This window comes from Xiphophorus hellerii, chromosome 3 (genome assembly GCF_003331165.1).
Source record: "Xiphophorus hellerii strain 12219 chromosome 3, Xiphophorus_hellerii-4.1, whole genome shotgun sequence".
Lineage (NCBI taxonomy): Eukaryota > Metazoa > Chordata > Actinopteri > Cyprinodontiformes > Poeciliidae > Xiphophorus > Xiphophorus hellerii.
This window is the reverse complement of record NC_045674.1, coordinates 17987620-18005767: the sequence shown is the minus strand read 5'-3', so window position 1 is coordinate 18005767 and position 18148 is coordinate 17987620. Positions and strand designations below refer to the sequence as shown.

General features: G+C 37.8%; 1 protein-coding gene across 4 annotated transcripts in view; it reads left to right on the top strand.

Moving 5' to 3' along the window:
- Positions 1–18148, top strand: part of osbpl3b (oxysterol binding protein-like 3b) — a 40866-nt gene that overhangs the window by 17220 nt on the left and 5498 nt on the right. For 3 of the 4 annotated variants that reach the window (XM_032559239.1, XM_032559237.1, XM_032559240.1), the window contains exons 3-20: positions 1788–1904; positions 2572–2625; positions 3644–3757; positions 3955–4119; positions 4240–4363; positions 6151–6254; positions 6503–6595; positions 6690–6849; positions 10717–10847; positions 11414–11515; positions 13070–13207; positions 13792–13885; positions 13989–14233; positions 15082–15219; positions 15369–15432; positions 15520–15598; positions 16008–16152; positions 17929–18073. In XM_032559239.1, the coding sequence (XP_032415130.1) occupies positions 1788–1904; positions 2572–2625; positions 3644–3757; positions 3955–4119; positions 4240–4363; positions 6151–6254; positions 6503–6595; positions 6690–6849; positions 10717–10847; positions 11414–11515; positions 13070–13207; positions 13792–13885; positions 13989–14233; positions 15082–15219; positions 15369–15432; positions 15520–15598; positions 16008–16152; positions 17929–18073 (2212 nt within the window). The remainder of the gene's footprint in view (positions 1–1787; positions 1905–2571; positions 2626–3643; positions 3758–3954; positions 4120–4239; positions 4364–6150; positions 6255–6502; positions 6596–6689; positions 6850–10716; positions 10848–11413; positions 11516–13069; positions 13208–13791; positions 13886–13988; positions 14234–15081; positions 15220–15368; positions 15433–15519; positions 15599–16007; positions 16153–17928; positions 18074–18148) is intronic. The other variant, XM_032559241.1, reaches the window with a different exon arrangement.

Below are 18148 nucleotides of genomic sequence, written 5' to 3'. Positions count from 1 at the left end.
AAGCAAGGGTCTAATTGTATTTGCAAGCCCAAACAATTAGAGATGAATAAAGTACTACTGAGGACCAAAAACGCATGACAGGCAAGCAACAAAGAAAACTGTATGACTATATAAAGAGAGGAGAATAATCACAGAGATCCTGTAGGTGGTTGATTAGAGACAGATACCTGGTGTGACAAAGAGGCAGGGAGCAAACCAAAATCATGTGAAACACATAGAAAGAATGAACAAAGTGGAGCGCACAAGAAGAGCTGTTGAAAAAATCGGTCCCTATCTGAAATCTAGACAAATCTTAACCTAAAAAGAAACAGAACCTTAAATAATGACATGAAATTATGATTATGGTATTACAGATGCACAGTCTGCACTATCAAACAGTAGTTCTTTGAGTCAGCTTCTGACAGAAAATATTCAAACAAATAGAGGGAGGTACACTTTTTGTTAAAATTAATAAAAATCACTTTTCTTTAAAACCCAGTCTTGGCAGAAAACTATATTGTTTTAATGTTAAATGGCTTATAAACTTCACTGCATTCATATCAAGTTCAACTATTTCTGAATGGGGTCAAACCCCCATGTTTCCACATCCTAATACTGCCCCTGCCACACACATATCCTAGATTCCTCTTAGATTTCTAAAGCCTTCCTGGAAATCTCACTGCTGTAACAGAAACATGGACGTGGGGATTAATTTTATGATAAAATATCATCTCAATCTTTGTATCTGCTGGGGATTTGGACTTAAACCTTTTAATCTCAGTCTGGAAACAGTCAGACCCAACCAGAAGGCTAATTTTGTAAAATGGGACAATGAGGTGAAAGTTCATTCATTGGACACTTTGTTTCAACAGCAATCGCCCTCTGATGATCAAAGGAAATGAGGGAACAAATCAAAGCAGGATTTTGATTCTTACAGTATCAGTATTCCTTGAGTTTTTGTGAGGCTACTCCCACAACTTATGTTGTATTTCATTTGGATAAATGGAGTACAAAAGTAGATACATTTGTGTAGTTGAAGAAAAGTGACACATCATTTTCAAACACTTTCGTGATTTAAACATCATGTTTTTTTGTTGGTTTTTTTTAGGCGGAGGACACAATGTGACCATCAATTTTCTAGCTTTTCATAAATTGGAATGGGATTCAGATCTGACTTTGACTGGGCCACATGACTATTCTACTGAGCTTGGCATTGTACTTCAGGTTGTATTTCTAGGTCTATTGTCCTGATCCCCAATCTGAAGTCTTCTGCGAGATGCAAGAGGGCTTCTTACCGGATTGTCCTGTATGTTTGATCAGCTTCCCTATTCCTGCTGGAGAAAAACATCCTCATATCGTAATCTGCGATGCGATTTTGTTTTGATAAAATCACAGTAAAATACTTTTGAGTTTATGGTTGTAAAAGTTAAAGAACTATGAAGATTTTTGCACCGTAAGTTAAAACTTTCTGTGTCTGCCTCCTCTGTGTCTGATCTGAATAAATATAGTTTTTAGAGCACAATGTATTGAATTGCAGTTGTCATCACAGCATCAGTGCAATACCACATCTTCAAAGGATGCAACAATTGTCAGACCATTATGCCATTAAGTGCCATGCATTAAAACCCAGCTTACCACTGATATATTTGGTGAATTGGAAAGCCTCTGTTCCCTCTTACTGCCTGATGTACAGTGTATTCCAATAGCGGAGATGCTATGCGGATGAGCTGGATTAATTGTAATCAATATCATAACAGTATTTAGCAGATGCATCACAATTACATATTTTCGTCCATCTGTGCCTGCAGGACAGCTGGGAAATAGTGGAGGGTCTGCGTGGGGGGGTCAGTAATGTCCTGGAGCCACAGAAACAGGAGGGCTACATGCTGAAGAGGAGGAAGTGGCCCATGAAGGGTTGGCACAAGGTAAAATAAAACTATTTCAAGCTCCTTAAGTTTTCTTTCATATGTGCTTCCCTTTGGAGTGAATTATTTCCAGCCACGATGACTGAAGGTCAATTTAATTTTACATCTTTCCTTCACAATTTTCATGTTGCTTTTCCAGTCCTGCTGACACGCCTCATGGACGCTTCAAACTAATTGAATGAGCTTATGCAGCAGATGATTCCACCCTTGGAAAGCGTCACATGTGACCGGGGTCAGCGCCTGTTTACACTCAGTCTGAAAGCTTTTCCTCGGAAGATAATGCTTAGATATCTCAGTGCTCCACTCAGAGGCATTAGCTGATGGCCTGTTGGTTACTATACCGCATTTAGTATTGACTTCAAGTCGGATTTCTGGGCTTTCGCCAGTCTGATTCTCGTGATGTACAATATGAGCTATGAGAATTACATTTAGTGGAAGAGAAAGAGTGACTCTGAGTGAGAGGAGGAGTAATAAAGGCAGGCAGACACAAGAGGAGAGTCCGGGATGACAAATATCTTGCTGTCGAAAAATTAATTACAGACATCATCAAGAGGTTTTTTCTGTCCCGATTACAGAGTTATGGCAGAGTCCCCGCTTTGCTCTCAGGAATGCTCCATATCCCTCCAGCTACACCGCGTGTATCCACTGTCACTTTCTCTCCTTACAGAGATACTTCTTCCTGGACAAAGGGATCCTTAAATATGGCAAGGGCAGCGCTGATGTGAGTACATAATTATCATGTAGTCAGATAATATAGTAATCTGCAAAAGTACTCGCAGCTTCAGACTTTTGTGCATCTCATTGAAATTTTCTTTGACGATCAAAAAAAAAGAATGAGTAACTGTGAAAAGGAAGGACAAGGAGACTGAAAATTGCTTAAAATACAATTTTCTGTGTTGGATCAATATGCTGTAGAAACACATCTTGCTGCAATTACAGCTGCAAGTCTTTCATTCAAACACACAAATACGACTTGATCTAGCACCGGGCTTCATTTCCCTTTGTCTTCATGATGGTGTTTGTTCTTTAATGTTCTCTAAAAAACCTCTGGGGTCTCCATAAAACGGTTAAGTTCATACTGCATATGTAGGTAGAATCCAAATCTAATTAAATTCATTTGCCTTCTGAAGGGGAAGCATTTCATTTCAGAGAGGCAAATGCTTGCCCTGGATTTCATTCTGGGATATCAGAAGAATTTCTTGATCAAACATGAATATATCACCCAACTTTTCAATGTTCATTTTTGATCAGTTTTGAAACCATGTCTATACTTTTGCTTCTACATCCAAAGGATGCTGTGCTTTGTGTTGGTATGCCACATGTTAAGAGATTTAAAAAACTTTCAAAGCAAAGTTTATCGTTCCCCAAGGAAGCAAAAAAAAACATCCAGAATATTTACATGCATAAAATTTAATAATACTCATTAATATGTGTGACAAAATGTGGTAAAATTGAAGGAGAAGTAATACTAGTAACACTTTTTGCCCTCTGTAAATCTTCTCTAATACACATGAGAATCTTCACACAAAAGTCCATAAGTTCCTCTCAGTCTCTTTATCATTGCAATGAATGATGCGTGTTTTACTAGAGTCACATTTGTTGAACCAGGCAGTAAGTCAGCCTCCATGAGCCAATAATGGGATTACTCTTTCGTTCTGAAACTGGACATCATCCTGCAGCGCTTGCATAACAATCCATCAAACATGATTGTGATATTTTGTGCCGATGCTGCCTCACAGGTTGAGAAGGGGAAACTGCATGGCTGCATTGACGTGGGTCTCTCCGTCATGGCCATTAAGAAGAAAGCCAAGTGTATTGATCTTGACGCTGAGGAGAATATCTATCACCTGAAGGTAAACCAGCAAGCCAATGAGTACAATAACTCACCCAGGAGAACAGCATGGTTTCCTTTCTTTTTTTTTCTTTTGGATTCCTTAACGGTAACAAGACTTAAATGAATTTATTGTCTTGGTTGTGAGAGGAAATGTGGGCTGATAACTTCCTGCAGATGTTTCCAACTCCTTAATCTTGTGTTTAATTCTGATGGCAGATTAAGTCACAGGAGCTGTTTGACGAATGGGTTTCCAAGCTGCGCCACCATCGGCTCTATCGGCAGAATGAGATTGCCATGTGTGCCAACGAGAAAGCCTTCTTCTACCCCATGTACCCCTCCCCCAACTCCCCTGGCATAGCTGAGGGACCCTCCTTGAGGAAGGTGCACCTGAACACTACATAGCACACAATTAGACTTATATTGACAGCTTAATGTAGAGAAAGATTTACTAATAAGAGAAAGTTGTTTGTGCAGTAATTTAGAGTTTGCTTGCCGCTGCAGGTCATGTCTATACGGAGGCAGTCCTCAGTGCATCCTGCATCAGGATTCCCTTTGAGCTCCAACAGCCAGGCAAAGGTGGCTGCCTGGCTCCAGTCATCAGATGACATGGACAAATGCTCTAAAGGTGAGGCTGTGACCGCTAACCTATGTGAGCTCTGTAACACTCAAAGAAGCTCCTAATTCCCCTGCTAAGTAGAACACCACAAAATTACTGCCTGTCAACACAGTTTTTGAAATGCAAATGATGGTGAAACAACTCAGTTAATGCTCAGCTTTGAAGCTCTGATGGCTCATATCTCTGTTTCCTTTTGTTCTAGTAACTATTACGTCTTGTGGTATTAACAATGGCTGATTAAACTTAGTGTTGAGTTAGTAAATAATTCAACAGAATGAACTCAGTTCCTTTTGCATTCTGTTACAAACTGTAGAGAAGGAAGAAAGTACAGTGAAATGAAATAAGATCTGGCTCGTCACTGCTACCACTCCATCTGATCTATTTTCCCCCGTGCAAGAAATTGTTTGCAATAATTGATAAATGCAGACAATTCAAGTACAATGCAAAGCGGTGGTTGTGCCAGTAAACCAATCAGTATTAATAAAATCTACCATTTCAGCAAGGAACGTAGTTAAACATCTAGTCAGAATTAATCCAAAAGCTTGATATCTCAGAAATAGTACATTTTGCTAAAGGAGTTTCAACTAAATAACATTGGTGATGTGTGTAAAACTTTATCTGTATGTATAATTTTGAGGATTTTGTGGATTAGAGAAAATTCACAGTAACCTCAAGCATTTGTACATCTAAATCTTCTTAGCAATAACTTGTTGGAATTGTTCATAAAATGATTTTTTCACAAAGAAGTTCAAATAATTTGATAAAAGCCAAAAACAGTATGAGATTAATGCCTATGCTAGTGCAGTGTAGATGTTGCACAAACAATATATCTTGAAGTCTGTTCAACTTCATCTTAAAACTCCCCATATTGTCTTTAACACTAATAACGCTTATGTAAAATCTGACTTGCATATCAGATAAGACTCACTGAGTGGTGTTAATGAACAAAGGAAATCTGTAATTACAGCTGGAGTGTTCGTCTTAGTTTTCAGTCATTATAATTCTGTTGGCATGCTTTATGAAGCTAAGCAGACTGTTTATTGAGAAGACATGATTTTATAAATTAAGTAACTTTTTTGAAAACACCTCAAGCTGCTTAGCAATGCTTTTGTTTTCACAATACCAAAACGTTGCTAGAATATCCAGTGAGCACAGACTTGTTATTAATATTCCACTATCGTTTTTGTTTGTTTTGACTTTAATTTTTTTTTCATGAACAATGATGTCCTTCTTCGAAAAACTAAGCATGTGTGCAAAGTCAGGAAACAATAAATTCGAGGATTGTAAAAATGTTTGTGATTGAAAGAAGGTAACACTCTATGTGGCAAAAATGACCAATAATTTAATCTGAAGAGCATTGAAATAGCTTTCAATATCCATATAATTGATCACTATATGAAGAACCTTCAGGAAGTCAGACATGGAATATCTCGCCAACAATAGTTTACAAATGTTAAAAGTGAGCAATCAAAATGCTCTGTGTTTCTCAATAAATGGTAAGAATACATTTCACTTGACCTTCCTAAACTTTTCCAACTCATTAAAAATAAGTTAAGCAGGTTGTGTTGAAATTGTACATTAAAGGTTGGTTTGTTTGGTTACATTGTATTGTTCCTATTGGAAAATATATTTTGTTATTTACCACTTTTGGGTTTTCAAAAGTGATATACCAAACACTTACCACGTTTATACCACTTTTAAAAGTGGTATAAACCAAACCAGTGAATATCTTCCAGAGAAGATATGCTAAAGTGGTGTCCTGTTTTGTCGTTTTTGTTGTTATTTCCTTTTATTAGACTTAGCAGTGTGTGAGGCCTACCTGCAGGAGCTGAACCACCTGATACAGAGCATGGAAGTCCTCCACCGCACTTATTCTGCTCCATCTATTCAAGCACTACAGGTCAGACTGTTTACTTTAACCATTTAAAACAGGTCTAATTGAAATGACTGCAATACGGCATGACTCATACTGTAAATCATATTCAAAATACCTTGACTCGTAATGTATTTAAAATAACTTCCTTGTATTTTGTCAAGTTATCTGCTGCCAAATATAAAGACTTTTTCATTTTGCAAAGGTTGTGGAACTGTCTTTTTCTTTTAAAAGTAAACTTTATCCTCATTAGATTTTTCTTTTATCTTAACTAGGCATCCACATTGGACAGTCCCAAAAAAGAAAAGAGACTTCAAAGAAAATGGCGCAATAAAAACTACAATAAAGATGTCAAAACAACTCTGCAGGTAGCCAGTATGACAATAAAGTGTGGCCAAGCTTGATATTTTCCTGGTGTGAGTTTGTGAAATAAAAACACTTTTCCTCCTGCTATTACTGTAGGTACCCAGCTGCATCTCCTCTGGCTCGATCCGCCTTCACGCCTCCAACCCCAATCTCTCCACCGCTGCACTCGGAAACGACAAAGTCGACCCCGAATCCCTGGATTCCCAGTTTGACGTAGCAAAGCTGCAGGAGGACTTCTGCCGTGTTGCCACCAACTGTGAGTTAAAACTGTTGATTTATTTCACAGTGGTTATTTGAAGAAATGCTTGAGGAAAGCTTGCTGTAAATTGTCACGTGCTTTGGTCACTTTTACAAAATCAGTCAATCTTCTGTACCTGTTGGGTTTGGTTATTAGTTTTGTCCTGCTAGTGGTCTGGCCTTAGTAAGAGGATCTCTGGATTGAAAGTCAATATAATAATAACATATTTTTTCTTTCTTGTTAAAATAAACTCCTAAATTTATTGTAGGTCTCAGTGGATATTGTATTTGTATTTTAAATAACATAACATGTACATGGTGACATCACAAATTTTAGCATTGTGCCCCTCAGTAATTACATACAGTATGTAAGTTTGTGGTTTCCAAGAAGGGATTTAAAGACTTTTTGATTTAAAATAAATACACCAATCCCCTGCTTTAATGAATTTTTTTTTTTTTTTTTTTACCCCTCCAGGGGGTCTTTTGTGGGCTCTAGTGTCCCTTTTTACGAAAGTAGGCTGACAAGAAACAGGGAAGGAGAGGGGGAAGACATGCGGCAAATGTCGTCGGGTCCGGGAGTCGAACCCGCGACGGCCGCGTCGAGGACTCAAGGCCTCCAAATACGGGTCACGCTAACCGCTACGCCACCACGGCACGCCCTAATGAATTTTTTAAGATTCTTGCAAACAAGGACAAGTTACTTGGTATCATTCCTCCATCAGCTAAAAACTGCTTGTTAACGCAAATAAGAAATCAGCCATTTACACATCATTTTGACCTTTTGACATGTAGATGTGTTGAAGACAATTTTTGGAGTTAAAATTGGACATCAGGATAGAGAAGATATAGGATTTAAATGACTTTAAATGAGGTGTTGTTTTTGGTGGTGCAACATTTCAGAAATTATTTATATACAAGGCTTTTCACAGAAAAACAATTTTTAAGGTTTACATAGAATGTTTTAGCAAAGAAAACAATATCCACAGAGCCATAACTGTGTTGATAAAAATTTCTTGTTGGTGTCAGAGATCAGAGGAAAATGGACAGACTGGTTTGAGATGTGAGAAAGATAATAGACTACTATTAGTCTACTATTAGTATTAGTAAAAAAAAAAAATGGTGGTCCCCAAAAAACCATAATGTTGGAAAGGATTTAGGATTTAATGTGTCTAAAATAATTCATTTCTGCCTAGAAAGTCCAGGAAATGTCCTGTCCACTACCTCAGGGGATAATCATGACAGTAGCTAGAAGCAATTTATCTTGACCTTGGTCCCAACTTGAATATTTTAGGATGGAAAATCCATATGATGAAAATTGCTTTATATAAAACTACAAAGCAATCCCAGTTGCATTACAACTTTCATTCGCATCTGGTGAGGTTGCATGTACTCCCATAAACTTTTTAATGCTATTGGCAGTCATGGTCAGAGGAGCAGGAAGCTGCTTTCAACTGTTCTCATACTTTTATCTTGGACATAAATGTCTATTATGTTCTTACTGACAGCTCTCTCCTTTAGAACTTTCTCTGATCCGCGTTCAGCCACGTGGACACAATAATGCCGGAATACAAAGGAGCTTGTTTCTTTAAAATTGGCCAAATGTGGACTGCTTTGTGCACTGAGAGTAGAGCATTCACTCCGTCTACAAAGGCTGACAGTCCTTGATGCCACTGTGCTGTGTCTACTCCAGGTCTCTGCCTTTCCCTGCATTTATTCTCTCTGTCTGCAGAACTGTCAGATGAAGAAAACTTGTACCAAATAACCACTTTTTAGAAAATAGGCTCAGACCAAATGCCTGCAGACCTCAGTGATACTGGTCAAAGTTCAGCACAAAGTTTGACACATCAGTATAATGCAATGGCACTAATGAACCTTCTCCCACTGTTTTAGCATCACAATTGTATTTCTTTATTGTATGATAGTTATTTCAACTGATTTTTGTTTACTATCGGGTCCTGACCCCTGACGTTGGACAAAATGTTGATTTTATATACACAGTACAGACCAAACGTTTGGACACACTTTCTCATTGAATTCAATGAGAAGGTGTGTCCAAACGTTTGGTCTGTACTGTATATATGTATTTTATTTATTTATTTTTTTTACCTCTTAGGTTGCAAAACCAGAATATCGTTTTACAAGAATGCTCAGTCCTGCCTAAGGCCAAGCTTTCTGCAGTCTTTGTAACATTATATTGAAATAATATTACTGCAGTTTTGCTCTCTTGTTATCCTCTTTAATTCAACAAATGCGCTGTGCCCTGTGGCTTACAAAGCGTTTTCTATTATCATCATGATTTAATGTAGCTGCTGTTTAAAATGAAAGCCTCATCTTTTTTAAAGTTAAGTCAAGCCTCTATTTGCAAACAATTACATTTTTCTATCATGTGGAAAAATAGCTGATTGCCATGTCTGCTTTCTATCCTTTCCGAGTCAGTTTCTGCTGAAGCGAGGCAGTGATTTGTAAGCTTTGTGTTGGAGAGGTGAGAGCAGTTAGACAATATCCACTGAGACCTGCCTTGTGCAATGACTGCTTTGAGAAGCAACCACTTGAATTTGGCAGTTTCATTAAAATTACTTCTGAACAGCAGTGCTGCGCTGTCTCAGAGGACTACAAGTAGCATCTTAGCATATGAAAATGAATATGAATATGCTGGGGTGCAAATCAGAACAGATTTATCCAAGAGAAGCCTATTGATTCATTTTTCTCAGAGACAGTTTGGAAAACCAGTGTTGTATTTTGTAAATACAACAAAAATATGTTGTTCCACCAAAATTATGAAAATAGTTCACCCTAAAAATCTATTTTACGGAAATTGTATATCTAGTCAATCATTGATACTTAAATTGGTAGCATTTGCTGATAACAGGTACAACACATTGACTAAAAACTGTAAATTTACTTTAAGCTTATACAAAGGAGGAGGTTTAATTTAAAATCATATTTGATTAAACTAAGGTATGTTTTGTAGTTCATTCTAAATTGAGAAACATTAATTTTATAGCACACAGCTGTATATTTAAAAACAAAATGCAATATTGGTCTTGATGGTTGTAAGAATAGGAATGTAATCTGTTAAAGGATGATATACCAAATATATTTTTTGCAACAAATTTAAAACAGACATAATCATATATGTGGTACTTATTTATAATTTTATCAAGTTTGAACAAGAATTGATTTTTCATTGTGCTGTGAGCATCCCTCAGCTTTGATCTTTCACTATCACCACTATTTATTGGAAGTGATGTAATATGATGGGACCCGTTCAGCATGACTGCCAGGTTGGTTGCTTGCACAGTGTTTGGTGATGAAGTTTAACAATATTTTTTAAAGGTTTTACCAAGATGGTCAGACAGCAGAACCACAGTTTAATTATTATGAAACAGTGGTTTCATTACAAGAAGGATTTCAGAGTCGGTCGAAACCAAAAGTACAGCCTTGTCTTACATATGGGTGTCCAAGAGAGGTGTGTATTGGGTTTATATTAGGCGGGTGGTCGTAATATAATGATTGATACATTAAAAATATTAATAAAAAGAGAAATTTACAACATAACATAAATTTGACAACTCAACATTGTTCGAGGAAAGGATGACTCCGTCCAACAAGTAGTCACTAACCTCATGCATCATTATTCTTTGTTTTGCAAAGTAAGTTAGCAGACTGTTGAATGAGTGTCCAAGTCATGTTCTTCAGCCAAAAATACCCTGCACAGTGGGGAGTTACATGGTGAGACACCGGGTTTAACTGAAGAAAATAATCCAATCTTCCTGTTTAACCATAATTAAGTGACTGCCTATTATGTTCAAATACATTAAATGTACACAGTTCTTAGATCATATCAAAAAGGGGTTAATGTTTGAATCTTTTCTCATTGCTTCAGTGCACACAACCATGAAATCAGTACTGAGCTCGCTAACATCAGAGAGGGAGAGACTGAAGCAGTGTCTGGATCACGACTCGTATCCCCCAACCTCACCCCAAGTCGTCAATCTGAAGAACACCCTGGCAGCGGTAGGTGAAGCAGCAGTTGCTCATGCACTCTCTCAACCAGCGGAAGTGGCTTAGGTGTTTCACCCTCTTTCACACACACCCCTCCTCACACTGCATGTCCTCCCACACCTCCTGTTAGACGTGACACATTGATGAGCCTTTTAGCGGGATTACTGTACAGCCTCCTAGTATGATGTCTGCCCACCCAAATAAGACCACATTCAACATTATTGTGTCCCGTGGCTGCTGCCTCCCACCTGGAGGCCTTTTCTGTTTTCTGTTTATAGCATCACACATTTATTGGCACGCACTCAGTGAGTAAATGTGTTGGCACAAAGCACAAATAAATTCTGAGGTGGGGTAAGGAATGTCTTTGTTTATTGGCCACATTAAAATGTTGGTGTTTATTGTGCCAACTTTTTTTCCCCCCTGATCCCTTCACATCTGTTTTAAACCAGTAGAGTGTAATAGATCTGCAAATTAAACAAAAATGACATGTTGGAAACCAGTTTGTTTTCTACTGTTTTCGACATAGTTTGGATTGGGTGTGTGTGCATAAACGTTGTTTACACCGATTATTTTTCCAGGCTTTAGCGCAGAACTCTGAGCTGAGAGAGCGCCTGAACAAGATTCATGCCGAGTCCCAGATCGTAGAGCCCACACTAATAAATCTCCCTGCCCCTGTGCAGGTGGGTGCAGGAATGCAGTGACTTGGTTTCTACCCCATCCCATCATTATTACTACTACCCCTTTTTTGAGTTTCACCCATATCAGTGAAGTCCCTCTCCACTCCTTACACTCAGCAATAAGAATAAAGAACATAAGTTGCATGTTAAGTTTATTTATTTTTTCCTCTATACACATCATTGCAGCTTGGAAAAAGACCTCAAACTCCCCACTGTCTACTAAAGTAAACCCTTTTGTTGTTTAATCAGGTATGCAGACAGTGGGAGCTGATTCTGTTCATTGTATCCCTTGAGAATTATTGAAGGAACAAAAGGAAATGAGAACACCTTTTGGGATTAAGTCCAGGTTAATTAACCAGTTTTAGAAATAATACAGGGTAATACAGATTTATTCTCATTATCCTTCCTCACCTCTGTATATATTAAATTCAGGCCATTTCATTCAAAAAATATTTTACCTATTGTTGTCTAGAATCAGAATCAAGCTTTTTTTTGCCAAGTACGTTCACGCATACAAGGAATTTGCTTTTGGTTACAGTAACTCACAGTGTACAGACTGACAACAATGCAGTAGACACACATACAATCTAACACATGCCCACACACCTCTGCACCCAAAACCTTACATACCTGTAAACCTTTATAAAATGTAAAGTATACGTTTAAAAACAGCTAAATAAATACATTAAAATGCTAGTGAGAAAAGTGTGGCAAAGTGTATTATAATGTCCAGAAGTGACCAAAAAGAAAATGAGTCAGACCACATAGATGATATGATCGTGTTAAAAACATGAATTTTGAACAATCTTATTTAATTTATTTCATTAAAAAGAGAAAAAGTGCAATAATGTTGCTCCCACGGATCATTAAAAGTTCTGAAATGAGACAAAACTCTTGTGAGACCTTTGAGATGCAGCACCAAAACTCCACTTCCCTGCAAAAAGAAATCTGTGAAACTAAATTTTCATTATAGTTTTACTAACCATTTCTGTTAGTAAAACTCCATGTTTTTTTGTTTCAACCTTCAACTTTTGCTTAATATTTTTTTCTATTTTATTCCAAAGAAGAAATCCAATCATATCATGGAGCATGTTGTGATAGACAATGCTTGATATCAGTGTTTTTCAGTATCCTGCATGCCAAAAGTATATCTTTTTACATATTTACTGGAAGACAGGACCTTCCATATTTACTGGTACCCTTGGTTAAGATGTGAAATTGATGTAGGGTAATTATTGTCCTACTCATCCTTTTTTAACACAAGCTAAGTGATTGTTTCTGAAATTTCCTGGTCTAATCTGACTAAATGGTTTCAGCTGAAGTCCCAGTAGCATTTTAAAAATGTCATGAAGGAAATAATTTTTTAACATGACGGTAGTACTTTTATCAAACATGTAGAGTGAGGTTCTGCTGCTGCTGCAGTAGAAGATGAATCTGTTTTACAAGGTTTACCAGAAGTGTCAATCAATGTGGAAGGTGCTGTGTATTCTAAACAATTGGAGCTTTGATTTGCTTTTTTCTCATTCTTATTATGACTTTGACTGTTGCTCCTTTCAGAAGCAGGACTCAGCAGAAGACCCTCATCCTCTTGTGCACCAAGTTTCCAATGAGAGCAGAGCTTCAATTGCAGAGTCTTTGTCAGAGTTCTTTGACGCACAAGAGGTTCTCTTGTCAGCTAGCTCCTCTGAAAATGAGGTAAGTTTGGTTGGTAAACTAAACAATCCCGTGTAGTGTTGCCTGACAGTCAGAGCTGGGTAATGAAATGAGGATTACTTTTGGCATTCAGAGGCATTTTTTATTGTTTACAGAAATATCTCGCTGTGTTGCAGCAAGTCTTCAGCAACAACTTAAAGATTTGCAGAGAAAAATAAATATACAGAATTTTAACATTTGAAGTGATTCTCACAAAACACTACTTCAACACTACATTTTAAAGCAGTATTTGCCAATTAGTGGTTATATTACATAGAGGAAGATGTAGGATTTCAATAAGCATCAATGCATTTAAATTTTTTCTAACCTTGAATCTTCTCTTCATACTTCATGACAAATGGCCTGGCAGTTTGAGCGGCAGAAATGTGAAAATAGAGGTTAATTACTTTCATCTAAAAATACAGCGAGGCGAGGTGCAGCTCTGTCTCTGTGTGGTCAGAGAGCCTTTATCTCAACTTATTAAAACCAGTGCTGACATGACAGGATGTTGAAAGAGACCTGTCCACATCCTTTGTGCAAGTATGTCAGTTGTCTACTAGCTGAAGTCCCCATGTCCTTTTCTTTAGGTGTCAGATGATGACTCATACATCAGTGACATTAGTGACAACATTTCGATGGACAATTTCAGCAACGAGACAGAGAGTGAAAGACCTAACTCAGGTAATTTTCGCCATGCAGGTCCAAAGATAAATTTGGTAAATGGCTGTTCCCTCTCTGAAAGCCTCTCGCCTACAAGCTTATCCATCTTATTCTTCCAATGCAGGTTCCGTGGAAGAGGGCTCTGTCCTTTGTACACGTAGATCCTGTCTGCCCACGCCCAGCCCTACCAACAACACAATCAGCCTGTGGAACATCCTCAGAAACAACATAGGCAAAGATTTATCCAAGGTGACGATGCCTGTGCATCTTAACGAGCCCCTCAATGCCCTGCAAAGACTCTGTGAGGAGCTGGAGTACAGCGAGCTGCTGGACAGAGCTGCTATCACACAGGACCCCTTTGAACGAATGGTGAGATAGAAAATTGTCTGTTTGCCCTTTTGCTTTGGGATTTGTTTTTTGTCGTGTGTTGTTTATTCGCTAAAGGGGCAGTATTATGTATTTTCCAAGCACATAATATCATTTTATAACACAAACTGCTGGCGCTAGTTTGAAGGTGAGGCAGAAGCTCAGCTTGGAAACTAAAGCTCTGAGGAGACGCTGCGTCCTCAAAGGCTGTCCCTTTAAGAAAAAGTGCTCACTTTAAATATTCTTTGTCGGTCAGTAAATATTTTTTTACCAAGGATTTCTTGTATATTTCTTGTATGTTTTTTGTTTCATTTTTAAAGGAAGAAACTTTACATATTGAAATTTGCTTCTCTTGTGTGAGACCAGTACAGCCAAAATCTGCTGACAGTATTATGCATTAAGGCATAATTTTAAGAAATTGATTGTACGTGGAGTAATATATTCAGTCTGCTGTACAAAGCATGATAAATTATACAAGTACATGGAGAGTAGGCTGCCACAAGATGTTGTGCATTGCAGACTAAAAAAAAATCTATGAGAAAAATCTATGTTGAAGCATAACAAATGCATAAAGAAAAATCCACTGAGACATCAACTAAGACTGTCTAAGGAGTGTTTAGAAGTCGCATTAGTGAAGGAGTGCATGTTCTGACCTTAAACAATGAGGAGGAGCAGGCATCAGTGACTTTTCAGCTCCAGTATTTATTGCAGTATTATGTTATCTGGTAATAATTTTGCACCAATGTTAGTGGATACTAAGGTAAGATGAACAATATTCATAAGATGGTTTGAGTCTGACATAAAGATCACCCCACACACACTTCTAACTGCTCTGGTTTCTGTTTGTGTAGATTTATATCGCCACATTTGTTGTGTCCGGATGCGCGTCCAGCTATTACAGGACTGGAGGAAAACCTTTCAATCCTGTTCTGGGAGAGACGTATGAATGCGACCGTCCAGACAAAGGCTTTCGGTTTGTTGGTGAGCAGGTAGGATTGCTTTTGGTTCATTTGTCAGCTCTGCATACCACAATATGTGGACTGACTGAGAAGTCTGAGGCAACCAGTCCTACCTGAATGAGCAATATTATGTGTGTGACACATTAAAGATAAATGCGTGTTTTTCTCTACAACGTCAGGTTAGCCATCACCCACCTATTTCAGCTTGCCATGCAGAATCTAAAAACTTTGTCTTCTGGCAAGGTATGTGGCTACTGTTTGTTTTTTTTCTTTTTATTCATTCCCAACCTGCGTAGGATCGATGGTAATTTGTTAAACCGCTTTCTTTAGATGTGAGATGCAAGAACAAATTCTGGGGAAAATCAATGGAGATTGTTCCTGTGGGTACCACTCATGTCACGCTGCCAAGGTAAGTCTGTTTGCTCTGATTATCACAAGCACTGACCCAGCCTTTTGTTTATCCTCCCTCTAACACTAACTACAGTAAAAGAAAAATCCTGCAATAAATCCTAATGCAGTACTGACTTTGCATTTTTCCTCTACGCTTTTGCTTTATTTTCACTTCGACCATTAGTCATAGTGCATTTAGGTTTGTTTAGGACATGTATTGGTTTTTAAAGCTGTGATCTCCATATAAATGTGTATAATAATGTCTACAATAGATCAAAATACCCAAGAAATAAACTAAGACAACCATTTTGCCACCTACAATACATATAGAAATAGAAAATAGCTGCAAATCTGTATATGGACATTCTTGTACAAAAAGAGTCCAAGAGTGACAGCTGTAATAGAATTGTTGTGATTGCTCACTTTAGATTTGGGGATCACTATGAATGGAACAAAGTGACGTCCTGCATCCACAACATCCTTAGTGGTCAGCGCTGGATCGAGCACTATGGGGAGATCTCAATCAGAAACTCCAACAGCGATGTTTGCCAATGCAAGATCACTTTTATCAAGGTGATGGAAACAACTGAAAGCATTCAAAGTGAAGTTTTGCACTTTTTTTCATTACTATCATTAACACTCCTCTGGTAACGGATGTACATCATAAATATGTATTAAGAACGTTTTTGTTTTACTATCTGTGTGTAAAGCTAAACGCTTGTTCAAATATGGTTTACAGTCCAAAAAGTTATAAATGTGATTTTTTTTTTGTCATCACCCTAGTGTTTTAATTGTTAACCACTTGAAAAACATTTGTGTGTGTTTTTTTTTTTTTTTACACAAAATAACTCATTTGCTTTTACAATCTGATGGAAGAAAGAATGGCCATCCTGATTAAATAAGAAATTAGACATTCAGCTTAACTAATGCTTCCTTTTAATTATTTTAATTTTTATAGAAAGTTTCAAAACAACTCCAAAATAGTCATCCACCTTAGTGCCAACTAATAAATTACTTCAAACTACTTCATTTCTCTTTATTATGCTGAATATTCTCAACAGCAGTTATGGAGGCTGTTGTCAAATGTGCACATGCACATCTGGTTCTTGGGACATAAACCCCAAAAATCAGTAGAATGATTATATAAAACTAGAAAGCAATCCCAAGCATTAAATGTGAAATGAGATATTGCAAATAGTACAAGAAATGTAGAACAATGAACAAAATCAGGAACAGTCAGGGAAAATCTCATTAACAAAAGTTATATATTTATAATTCTACAAAGCTCTTTTTGCATTTTCAAAACTTACTCTTGTAGTGGTTTGTGGCTTTAAGTGGCTTTAAGTCTAAGTGCCACAGTTGTCAATCAGAAAAAGGTTGACTGCTCCCTCCAGGTCCAGGGTCAGTTTCTGCCTCAAGCAGAGACTCTGAAGTATCTTAGTGTTTTTCTCATGAGTGACAGCCGGATGGAAGATGGATAGATGTGGAATGCCTCATTTGCAGTACAGGCGGTGCATCAGAAAAGAACGGAATAAAAAATGAGAAGCTCTTAATTTGCTAGTGAGTGTAGTCCTCCCTCTCAAATTTAACAGCAAAGGAAAACTTTAATTCCTCATACTTACAAAACTTTGCTACAGTCAAAGAATACTAAACATCTAAATCACTTGTATGGTAATTCATAGAAAATGAATACAAGTTCTTAACCTTTTTCCATGTTAAACTGATATGCTTTGCTTGCAATCGTTTTAAATGAATAAATAAAAATATATATATATTGCAGCTATAGAGAACCATTTGATTATGTAATGATATAATAGTGTTGCAACAGCGTCTAAGCTTTGGGAATGATGCCACTTCTGCTAGTCTAAAATATAATCCCGGTTAAGACCATAATATTATTATTTATAGAATCATTTGCTTTCATCATATGTTTGTCCGTAAATTGAATGTATTAGAGTAAATTCTGTTTCTCTTTCATTAGTTTCTGAACTAACCACACAGATGGTGCCTGTCATCTGCATTGCCCTGCATGTTTTTAATTGCTGATATACATCAGCCTGCCCTGATAAGAGGAGCAGGGTGATCCTTCGTGTGCCACTTGAAAGACGTCCTAAAGCTGTGCAGGATAGCAAGTCGAGACATGTCAGAACTCATTATGCATCCTCATTTCTCATCTCACACACTCTATCCCTGCTGCTACTCACCCCCACTCAAACACACACTTGAGGGGGCAGGAGGGGAGGATTGTTTACACAATGGTATCATCTGCTGACGGGAAGAGGACATTACCATGGGCTGTCCATTCTCATTCATCCCCCGGCCGTCGCTTATTGGTGCTTTTTCTTACAGGCCAGATACTGGAACTCGAGCGTAAATGAGGTGGAGGGAACCATTACGGATATCAAAGGAAAGGTCATCCACAGACTGTTTGGGAAGTGGCACGAAGCAGTTTACTGCGGAGACCCGCCGTCAGCTACCTGCATCTGGAGGGCAAGTATGTGTCTGCCATTAGTGAGCGCAGTCAGCTCTTCTAGTAATTCTCCTGGTTAATGTGTCTCATTTCATTTCT